This window comes from Arvicanthis niloticus, chromosome 13 (genome assembly GCF_011762505.2).
Source record: "Arvicanthis niloticus isolate mArvNil1 chromosome 13, mArvNil1.pat.X, whole genome shotgun sequence".
Lineage (NCBI taxonomy): Eukaryota > Metazoa > Chordata > Mammalia > Rodentia > Muridae > Arvicanthis > Arvicanthis niloticus.
In genome coordinates this window covers 73,144,974-73,155,575 of record NC_047670.1, presented here as the reverse complement: position 1 = coordinate 73,155,575, position 10,602 = coordinate 73,144,974, and the positions used below count along the sequence as shown (strand labels likewise).

Genomic DNA, 10,602 nt, shown 5'->3' with positions numbered 1-10,602 from the left:
TGCAATTCTGGGTCGGGTGGTGTCAAATCCAGGAGCTCTGCTTGTTAGCTCGGTACCACGGAGCTGCCTTCCCATCTCCAAGACCATTTTCTCATAAATGGAAGTCAGACATCAGAGGGTTTTTCCCCCTCTGGTTTTTGTTCTAGTTCGTACAACGTCACAGAGTGCTAGCCTTGGAACTGGGCGAGGGAGGGCAAACATGGAATACAAAAAGTGTAGATTCCACAAATACTTGCCAAGTGCAGTACTGGAAGCTAGACTAGACGGCCTTGGAAATGCATGATAAACCAGCTGGTGCTGAAAGCTGCTTTGTCTGAAAGGTGCCTGATATTCTAATACCATGGTGCTGGGGCGGTCCATTGCTGCCCTACAGCGGGGCATCAGCAATGGGTTTTTAAAATTTTGTAGTGTGTGTGTGTGTGTGTGTGTGTGTGTGTGTGTGTGCGCACCCATGTCACACTGGTGTATGTGTAGAGATCAGAGAACAATTCGCTTCAGTTCTTCCTTTCACATGGAAGCAGGTTGTCGGGCTTGGTAGCAAGTGCCTTTACATACTGAACCGTGTCCCCAGCCTTGTTTTGCTTTGAGACAGTCCCATTATATATAGCCTCGGCTGGCCTGGAACTCAATATATAAACCAGACTAGGCTGGCCTCCAAATCACAGAGCTCTACCTACCTCTGTCTCTACCTCCTGATCTCTGGGATAAAAGTTTTGCAACACCATGGAAACAAACCTTTGGCTAGTTGTTGTGTGGTACATACCTTTAATATCAGCACTCAGGAGGCAGAGGCAGGTAAATCTCTGTGAATTTGAGGCTAGCCTAGTCTACATAGCCAGATCCAGGACAATCAGGGCTACAAAGACCCTGTCAAGACTTTTTTTTTTTTTTTTTTTTTTTTTTTTTTTTTTTAAGATTTGTTTTTTAAAGTCTGGAGAGATGGCTCAGAGGTTAAGAGCACTGTCTGCTTTTCCAAAGGTCCTGAGTTCGATTCCCAGCAATCACATGGTGGCTCGCAACCATAATATGATCTGATGCTGTCTTCTGGTAAACAGGTATACATGAAGATAGAGCACTCATATATGTAAAAGAAATAAAGATTTGTTTTTTCGCTTACATGTATGTCTTTGCATGAATGTTATATGTACCATGTACATGCCTGGTGCCTCCTAGGGCCCAGAAGAGGGCATCCTAGTCTTTGGAGTTGGAACCACAGAAAGTTGTGAACCACCGAAGAGCCAAATTCAGGTTTTACTGCATTAACAGCAAATGCTTCTAACGGTGGCTTTCTTTCTAGCCCTAAAGATTTAGTATTTATTCATGTATGTCCTTAAGCCAGGAACCTAGAGGAATGGCCTGAAACAGAAGCTAAGGAGGAATGCAGGCTCGCATGTATGTCCGTGTGTGTACACATGCCCATAGATACCGGAAGATGGCACTGGATCCCCTAGAGCTGAGTTAGAGTCACCTGTGAGCTGGAAGACACAGTGTGCCTGCCTTCTGTGAGAGCAGAACGAGCTCTCATTCTGGGACATCCCTTCAATCACTCGTGTTTAAATCAAATTGGCTTTAAAACTTTTGATTTAGATTTTGTTTTTATTTTATGTGTATGAGTATTTTGCCTGAATGTATGTCTGTGCACCACGTGAGTTCAGTGCCTGTGGAGGCCAGAAGAAGGTGCTGGGTCCCCTGGTATTGGAAATACAGACTAATGATCAGGTGCTGGGAATTGAACCTCGGTCCTTTGGAAAAGCAGCTGAACCATCTCTCCACCTTTACAATAGCAAAAGGGTTTGTTATTGTCATGGTTGATTTTTGGCAACTTGAAACAAACCTAGACAGATGTGGAAAAAGAGAATCTTACTTGAAAAAATACCTCCATAACATTGCTCTGCAGGCAGATCTGCAGAGCATTCTAATAACTGATGTGGGACGGCCCAGCCCACTGTGGGCGGTGCTGCTCCCAGGCAGGTGGTCCTGGGTTGCATAAGAAAACAGGTTGGGCAAGCCATGAGGAGCGAGCCTTAGCTTCTGTTTCAGGCCATTCCTCCAGGTTCCTGGCTTAAGGCTTTTACTTTGGATTTTTGTGGTTTTTATGTATGTGAGAGCTTTATGGGCATGTATGTGGTTTTTATGTATGTGAGAGCTTTATGGGCATGTATGTATATTTGCCATGTGTGTGTCTGGTCCCCCAGAAAGTCAGAAGAAGGTTGTCAGACCCCCTGGAACTGACGTTGTGGATGGTCGTTAACCACCATGTGGGAGCTGGGAACAGAACCTGGGTGCTCCAGGAAGAGCAGCCAGTGCTCTTAACTGCTGAGCCATCTCTCTAGTCCCCTTCCTGGTGCTCTGTCCTGACTTCCCTTCATGAATGGACTGTGATTGGAACCTGTGAGCTGAAATCCTTTCCTTCCCAAGTGGCCTCTGGCACCTCATGTTCTCCACTATACGCCTCCCAGAGGAACTGACTTAAATGCTAGGGGCCGGTGGGTTAAGCGTCTCTGTGATGAGGCCTGAGGGGTTTGAAGTAGATTCCATGGTCTAGAGGGAGGATGTGGAGGATGGAAGGTGAAGAGAACCGTCCTCTCCAGACCAGGGCTTTAGGTGTCCACTGTCCTTCAACAGCCTCCGAAGGACATCAGAAAATGATGTGCCAGATGAAGAGCATGCTTGAAATCCCAGCATTCAGCACAGAATGTCTGAGGCCAGCTTGGCTACATGTGACTATCTCAAGCAAAGGGAAGCGGGATATTTCTCAATAGGTAAAGTCAGTTGTGTGCTTGGCTCGCATGTCTGAAGTCCTGGTTTTTAATTTCATTTTTAATTAATTTATATACTTACTTATTTCGGTTTTTTGTTTGTTTTTATTTTTGTTTTGTTTTATTGATGTCTCTCTCTACATAGCCCTGGCTGTCCTGGAACTCACTCTGTAGACCAGGCTGGCCTTGAACTCAGAAATCTGCCTGCCTCTGCCTCCCAAGTGCTGGGATTAAAGGCGTGCGCCACCACCGCCCGGCTTGGAACTCACTTTGTAAACCACGCTGGCCTCAAACTCACAGAGATCTGCCTGCCCCTGTTCCCCAAGTGCTGAGATTAAAGCACCACCACACCAGCCCTAACGTTTTATTTTATTTGGATGGGTGTTTTGCTTGCATGTACATCTGCGCACCAACTACATGCGTCTCGCCCAGAGACCAAAAGACAGCAGTGGACCCCCATGGAAGTGGAGTTACAGAAAGAAGGTAGGGTGCTATGATTCCAACTCAGGACATCTGGAAAAGTAGCCAGTGTGTTTAACTGCTGAGATGTCACTCCAGCCCTGGAGGCCCTGGTTTGGATCCCAGCACCACATAAACCTGGTGTGGTAAAACATGATTAACTTCAGCGCTGGAAAGCTGGAGGCCAGAGGAGAAAACATTCAAGGTCAGCCTTCTCTGTGAAGTTTGAGACCAAGCCTGAGCTACTTTAGATGCTGAAAAAAAAAAAAAAAAAAAAAAAAAAAAAAAAAAAAAAAAAAAAGCCGGGCAGTGGTGGCAAACGCCTTTAATCCCCAGTACTTGGGAGGCAGAGGCAGGCGGATTTCTGAGTTCGAGGCCAGCCTGGTCTACAGAGTGAGTTCCAGGACAGCCAAGGCTACACAGAGAAACCCTGTCTCGAAAAACCAAAATAAAATAAAATAAAATAAAAAATAAATAAATAAATAAATAAATAAATTTAAAAAAAAGGAGAGGAGGGATAAAAAGTGGCCCTTGGGTATCTAGCAACCATTTGAGGGGACACAAAACTTGGAAAGCCCTGGCCTGGCAAGGTAGATCAGCAGGTAAAAGCACTTGCCACACAGCCTGATTAACCTGAGTTCAATCCCTAGAGCCCACTGTGGAAGGAGACAGCGGATTCCCAGAAGTCCTCTGACCCACAGGTCTACGATGGCATGTGCCTGCACTCACACAACATACACAGACACAGTAGTTAAAAAAAAAAAAAAAAGTTCCAAACTGGATTGTGAGTGTCCGGGCCTCTGTTCCCAGGAAGATACAAAACCACCAAGGAAAATGATCCTCTGGGGCCCCCCCGTCTTGGTTATGGACCAGTGTGGGGAGAAACCGGGGAGACTTGAGGAGGCCCACAGAGAAGGGAGGCTTTGATGGTCTGCCCAAAGGGCTTGGATGGCCTTGGAACTCAGACTTCCTGGAGGGCAGCAGAGGGTATGGCTTGCCAGGGTAGACTTTAGGAGAGCAAAGACTAGTCCCCAGGAAGATAGTTTGGTGCCTAATTTAGACTCGGAGGTAGAAGGATGCTTATCCAGGCAGCCAGGACTGTAAAGCTTCAGGGATTTCCTAAGCAGGTGCCTGCATGGTTTCCAGGATGGGACACACTTCAGTGGAGTAATGGAACAGTGGTGACCGCTAGATCCCCCGCCCGGGTGGGAGGGGGCGGGACAGCCCTGGGAGAAGGGCGGGGGGCGGGGCCAGGGACCACTTAAGGCGGAGTCAGGGCGTTTCTGGGAGCACGGGAGCCCGGCAGCAGAGACCGGCTGGGCTGGCACTCAACCTCGACCCACCTGCCCTGTAATGGTAGTCTATCCGTAGTAGATTCCAGGTTCCCCAGGGCATGTAGGCAGAGTTAGCGGCTGCCAAGTGTTCAGAGTCACAGAGCTCCAGGTACTCTGGGACCTTCTCTATCTGCGGTGCTCTTTAGCTCCTGCGGAGATGCCCAACTGACAGGAGAGCCAGTGAGGATAAGAACGCTCCCTTTCGACCCAAGTCTACTGCACCCATGGCTCTGCCGGCCAGTCTGTTGCCCCTGTGCTGCCTGGCACTTCTGGCACTGTCTGTCCAGAGCTGCGGGCCGGGCCGAGGACCGGTTGGCCGGCGGCGTTACGTGCGCAAGCAACTTGTGCCTCTGCTGTACAAGCAGTTTGTGCCTAGTATGCCTGAGCGGACCCTGGGCGCGAGTGGGCCAGCGGAGGGGAGGGTAACAAGGGGGTCGGAGCGCTTCCGGGACCTCGTACCCAACTACAACCCCGACATAATCTTCAAGGATGAGGAGAACAGCGGCGCTGACCGCCTGATGACAGAGGTAAGGAGAGTCTCTCCCCACCTGCTACTACACACCACCAGCTCCTCAATTTTCCTACCACAGCCCTGGAGGATGAACTGTCCCTTCGTCCCCAGAGACCCTAAGCTAAAATAAAATAAAGTAAGATCTCCTTTCACCACATCCTTCAAGAAAGCAAATAACCTGGTGGCTGGATAGTGGTTTGGAGGTATCCAAACCGGGAGAGAAGCTGGGATGGGGAGGGGGAGGAGGAACTGCCTAGTGAGAGTGAATCTGGGAGAGGCTGGAGGGAGGGCGGGGAAAGGAGGATGGCGGCAGGCGAGACGGGAAATGGCTGAGGCGTGGACCGGGGGTCAGTCACCGAGCCAGGCAGGAAGGGCTGGGGTGAGCTGGGGGCCAGGAGCTGGCTGGGATAGGTAGCCTACATAAGGCTTTACACTTAAGCCTGGCTCTTGGCCTGATGTCCAAAAGCTCTGTGAGCCAAAGAGAAGGGGGCCGGGAAAGAGATGGACAAGGACAGGTTACCAGACCACCGACCTGGGAATGGGGTGGTCAGGAATTGTCCTTGGTATGGAAGAGGTGTCCCTAACCAGTACAGCCTATACTAGGGTCTAAACCTCGGAACAGAGGGACACACCTGAGAATCAAGGGTTTCTGGGCCATGTAAACTCAGCTTAGCTTGAGCACTCTGCTTTGAATAAATCGTTAAGTTCAACTAGCATTCTGGAGCACAGTGCTACAGAGAGGCACGGAACCAGCCCGGTTCAGTGGACCATGGCTTGGAAGAGAAGGGGCCCAGAGCCCCTATGTCCAGTGTTGTAAAAAGAAATTCAGAAGACATATTTCTCCACCCCACCCCACCCCACCCCCTCATTTTGTATCTGAGAAGTGGGTTTCAGGAGGAAAAAGCAATTTAATCAAGGCCTCACAGCCAAATAGTAGGATTGCTGAAACTAGGTTCAGGACGCCTGGTTCTCAGTCCTATATACTTTCCATTACACCACCTAATTGTGTGTGCACTGGGGGGGGTGTCAGTGGGGGGAGTACGGATTTCCTCTGACTAACTGCCATAGTTTTCCAGGTTACATGGTTAGGAAAACCTGTACAGGGAAGAAAGTCTTTCTTTCTTTCTGTCTCTCTTTCTTTCTTTCTTTCTTTCTTTCTTTCTTTCTTTCTTTCTTTCCTTCTTTCTATCCTTCCTTCCTTCCTTCCTTCCTTCCTTCCTTCCTTCCTTCCTTCCTTCTTTCTTTCCTTATTTACTGAGACTCTGTAGCCCTGACAGTCCTAGAACTTGCTATGTTCCTCTCATAGAAATCCTCCTGCCTCTACCTCCTGATTGCTGGGATTGAAGGTGAGAACCAATCACTCCAAGCCAAGAATTCCTTCTTGTTCCAGTGATGAAGCCATCCTCTTTCCTGTAAACTGGGAAGGAGCATCCCTTCCTCACCTTGGTCATGGGTCATTGCGGTCCTTGCCTCTGGCTGAAACCTGCAGTAGAGGGATAGAACAAGCGATAGGCTTAGGAGGCCTAAAAGGGCCTGGGAAACCCCCCTAACACACACACCCAGTCTTGCCTATCTCCCACACCCTGACTGCAAAAGGACTCCATTGAGTTGGCTCTGTACTGGGCTACTGCCCCCGCAGGTCAGGGCCTTCTTAGGGGACAAAACGACACAAAGTTAGAAAGAGCTACCACTTGTCCTGTGCCTCTGCAGAGGTGAAGTTGACTAGAAAGAAGGGTAGGGGCAAATGTTCCTCTAGCAATCATGTCCAAGTTCGAGGTGAGAGACAAAAAGAGACAAAGAAAAAAGTTGTTCTCTGCCGGTCCTCCTGCGCTCTTGCTCCCGCAGTGTCCCCGGCTCTGGCGCGCCAAGGTCTCCAACTCCCAGACCGGAGCAGCCGAGATAACTGCGGCCTCCCTCCCCCGGCCGTGCAGGCCTGCGGCTGTGGCTCCTTTTCCTCCACTCCCACCCTGAGCGGGGAAGTGGGGGCAGTTCCACGCCAGGGCAGCTCCATTCTCAGGTGCTGCTGCTCCCACGCCTTTCGGGGATGATTCTGGAACAGCGGCGGGAGAGATGGGGGCTCTCAGGACCGACACAGTGGCAGGCTGGCCACGCTGGGGGAGGGGACCTGGCGGGCGGGAGCGGGGATGTAGGGCGCGGCGCTCTGCCCTTTCCTCTCCCTGAGCCGGGGCGGCTGAAAAGCGTCTTTGTAGCTGTAGCTGCTGAGTCCGCTTCTCCCGACGCGTTCCCGGCCTCGGCCCGAGATTCTCGCTTAGTTAAGTCATCCCGGAGAATGGCCATTGTACTTCGTGCGGCCCCCGCCACCCAACCCTTTTTCCAACAGCCTTGATCCCACGTGGCTCCTCTTGGGCACCTCTGTAAGGGCGCACCCAGACCACCAATGGGTTAATGCTAGAGGCTGAAAGGAGGAGGAGGAGGAAGGAAGGAAGGAAGGAAGGAAGCGATGCCCAGTGCCAGGGAAGGCAACCAAACAAAAGATGAATCAGACGGAGGGAGGGCAGCTGGGGCCCGGGGCGGGGGTCAAGCTCAAATAGGGCTCGATTCGGGGAGCCAGGCCCTCTCTAGCCAAACTTCCATTCTCCCTCTCTACTAGGGTTCTCTCATTGGGATGAGGTCATGGGGTGAGGGGCGAGCATTGAAAATGGGGGAATAACTAGGTATGTACACCCCCTCATGGTTCGGTTCTCCAAGCATGCCCAGGCAAGGGAGTACAGATTGGGGACTACACCTATTCATCAGAGCCTCTCTTCCCCGCGGCTCCCCAACGCTGGGAGGGAGTGTATCCAGAGAATAAAGATGCTTTAATGGTTTCTTCTGCCTCGCCCTTCCTCACCCTTGCCTGGCAACGATGGCAGTAGTGGGAAACCCGCTCCTCTATTCCCCCATTAGCGTTGCAAAGAGCGAGTGAATGCTCTAGCCATCGCGGTGATAAACATGTGGCCCGGAGTACGCCTACGTGTGACTGAAGGCTGGGACGAGGACGGCCACCACGCACAGGACTCACTCCACTACGAAGGCCGTGCCTTGGATATCACCACGTCTGACCGTGACCGTAATAAGTATGGTTTGTTGGCGCGCTTAGCTGTGGAAGCCGGATTCGACTGGGTCTACTACGAGTCCCGCAACCACATCCACGTGTCGGTCAAAGCCGGTACAGTAGATGCCAGATGACGGTCCATCCAAAGGGACCTCTCGGGGAAACTGAGTCTACCATAGCCTTCTTGCTAGCCTAAGGGAGACCAAACAGGCATTAGTGTTGTAAAACACTTCTATTTCCACTCACGGTGGGGCTAGATCCCTGGGAAATTAAACTGTCCCGGGGCTGGTGAGATCTGCGTTGGGCTTGACCCATATCTTCGAGACTGTACTTGCACTGGTTGATCTGGACTTAATCCTTTTTATGATTGTGGCTTGCAGATAACTCACTGGCGGTCCGAGCCGGAGGCTGTTTTCCGGGAAATGCCACAGTGCGCTTGAGGAGCGGCGAACGGAAGGGGCTGAGGGAACTCCATCGTGGTGACTGGGTACTGGCCGCTGATGCAGCGGGCCGAGTGGTACCCACGCCAGTGCTGCTCTTCCTGGACCGGGACCTGCAGCGCCGCGCCTCGTTCGTGGCTGTGGAGACCGAGCGTCCTCCGCGCAAACTGTTGCTCACACCCTGGCATCTGGTGTTCGCCGCTCGCGGACCAGCGCCTGCTCCAGGTGACTTTGCACCGGTGTTCGCGCGCCGCTTACGCGCTGGGGACTCGGTGCTGGCTCCCGGCGGGGACGCGCTCCGGCCGGCGCGTGTAGCCCGCGTGGCGCGCGAGGAAGCCGTGGGCGTGTTCGCACCGCTCACTGCGCACGGGACGCTGCTGGTCAACGACGTCCTCGCCTCCTGCTACGCGGTTCTAGAGAGTCACCAGTGGGCCCACCGCGCCTTTGCCCCTTTGCGTCTGCTGCACGCGCTGGGGGCGCTGCTCCCCGGGGGTGCAGTCCAGCCAACTGGCATGCATTGGTACTCTCGCCTCCTTTACCGTTTGGCGGAGGAGTTGATGGGCTGAGCTTCCAAGGACAGAAGTCCTTCAGACTCTGCGCAAAACCGAAGCCCCAAGACCTGCTAGCTGAGATCTGGGGATGTGGGCAGCAGGTGATGCTGATTGGGAGAGGGGTTGAGAAAGGAAGAGAAAAAGTTGAGCTGTGGTAGGAACTTCTTGGTTTAGGCAACTTCTAACTGAGAGGAGTGGTACCCGGTCCTTGATAATTGGGTTTGCAAGTAGGCACTCTTTAACGAGGGCTTTTTTGCGTCTTCCCCAGTCGTACTGGATAATTTTATTTTCTATTTATAATTTGTAATATGATGTCCAGCTTGCCCAGCCCACCAAGGTGAGGACCTGGAGCGTGGCTTTAACACTGTCTGACCCAGCCTGCCAACTTGAAGGCTCACACTCTCACTTTTCCCTGCAGGTGGGTTAATAAAGGGAAGGCTTATTGGAAACCGCCTTCACTTGGGTGATTCACCTGCAAAGAGGAGGAGAACCAGGACTAATCAGGTCCACGCCTTACTTCCAACTCACCCCTCTTCCTCAGCAGGATCTTCCAAACCCTCTTGCTGCAAAGGGTGTCCCAACCTGTCAGCAATAGACCAGCAATGTCCTGCCCTTTTTAAGGTACTGGTTCCACCCCCAGCCGGGACCAGAACTTCGATTATGATGATACATTACCAACTTGAGTGGGGTGAGATTTACTGAGGCAGCATGAAGGCTGATGCTCAACCCATTTGGAGCCTTCTATTGTTAGCTATTTGGGCCTAACCCTGTAGGATGTGGATCAGCCCAGTAATCATCCTGCCTGCTGAAGCAGTCTGATTATTTTCTGAGATTTTGGTAGGCCAACTAATGAACCATGGGTGTTCCTTACAATCCACCATAGATTTGTGGCCAAAATAAAGATCCTAGAGTGATCACAAATGGTGGTCAAATTACAGGAGTACATGCTTGTAATCCCAACTCTTTGGAGATGGAGAAAGGATAGAAGAGGAGAATCATGAATTCAAGGCTAACCTGGCCTGCATAGTAGAACACACACACATAGGCACACACAGAGACAGAGACAGAGAGAAGCTGGAGGGAATCATTTCTCATTACCTGCAGGGACCAGGTTTTGGCTTGGGTATATCTGAGGGAAAAGGCCTCCTCAGGTTCTAGTATAGCATTTTGAGTCTCCTCCTTCAGTCCAGTGGTCATACCTGCTGGTTCCCCATTCACCCTTCCTTCCCTGTCTCTTGTTACTGGCTGGGCTTTTCTGGTTTCTCTGGGTGTTTGGGGGAATTTTTGAACTCTAAACATTGCAGACCATTGAAATGCAGGCAGATTGATGTCTTTGAGCTAGGGATGGGCATATAGGACTGCCCTGGAAGTGGGTATGTAGCATCTGAGGGAGAGTCAAGGGTGGGTGGTACTTCCAGGAACTGGGCCCAAGCCTGCTACACTGCAAGGAAGATTGGCTCTGCTCTGAGCTTCCAAGACAACACAGTCCGTGC

General features: G+C 51.5%; 1 protein-coding gene across 1 annotated transcript; it reads left to right on the top strand.

Moving 5' to 3' along the window:
* The first annotated feature begins 4,503 nt into the window (after positions 1 to 4,503).
* Dhh (desert hedgehog signaling molecule) lies at positions 4,504 to 9,558 on the top strand. Its single transcript, XM_034517117.2, has 3 exons — positions 4,504 to 5,079; positions 7,971 to 8,232; positions 8,499 to 9,558. Exons 1-3 carry the CDS (start codon positions 4,777 to 4,779, stop codon positions 9,122 to 9,124), a joined length of 1,191 nt encoding a protein of 396 aa, XP_034373008.1. The 5' UTR covers positions 4,504 to 4,776; the 3' UTR covers positions 9,125 to 9,558.
* Positions 9,559 to 10,602: the final 1,044 nt, after the last annotated feature.

Coding starts and splice junctions, on each gene's coding strand:
- Dhh (XM_034517117.2), top strand. CDS start 4,777: ATGGCTCTGCCGGCCAGTCTGTTGCCCCTGTGCTGCCTGGCACTTCTG. Junction 5,080..7,970: donor CTGACCGCCTGATGACAGAG/GTAAGGAGAGTC, acceptor TTCCCCCATTAG/CGTTGCAAAGAGCGAGTGAA. Junction 8,233..8,498: donor CCACGTGTCGGTCAAAGCCG/GTACAGTAGATG, acceptor TGTGGCTTGCAG/ATAACTCACTGGCGGTCCGA.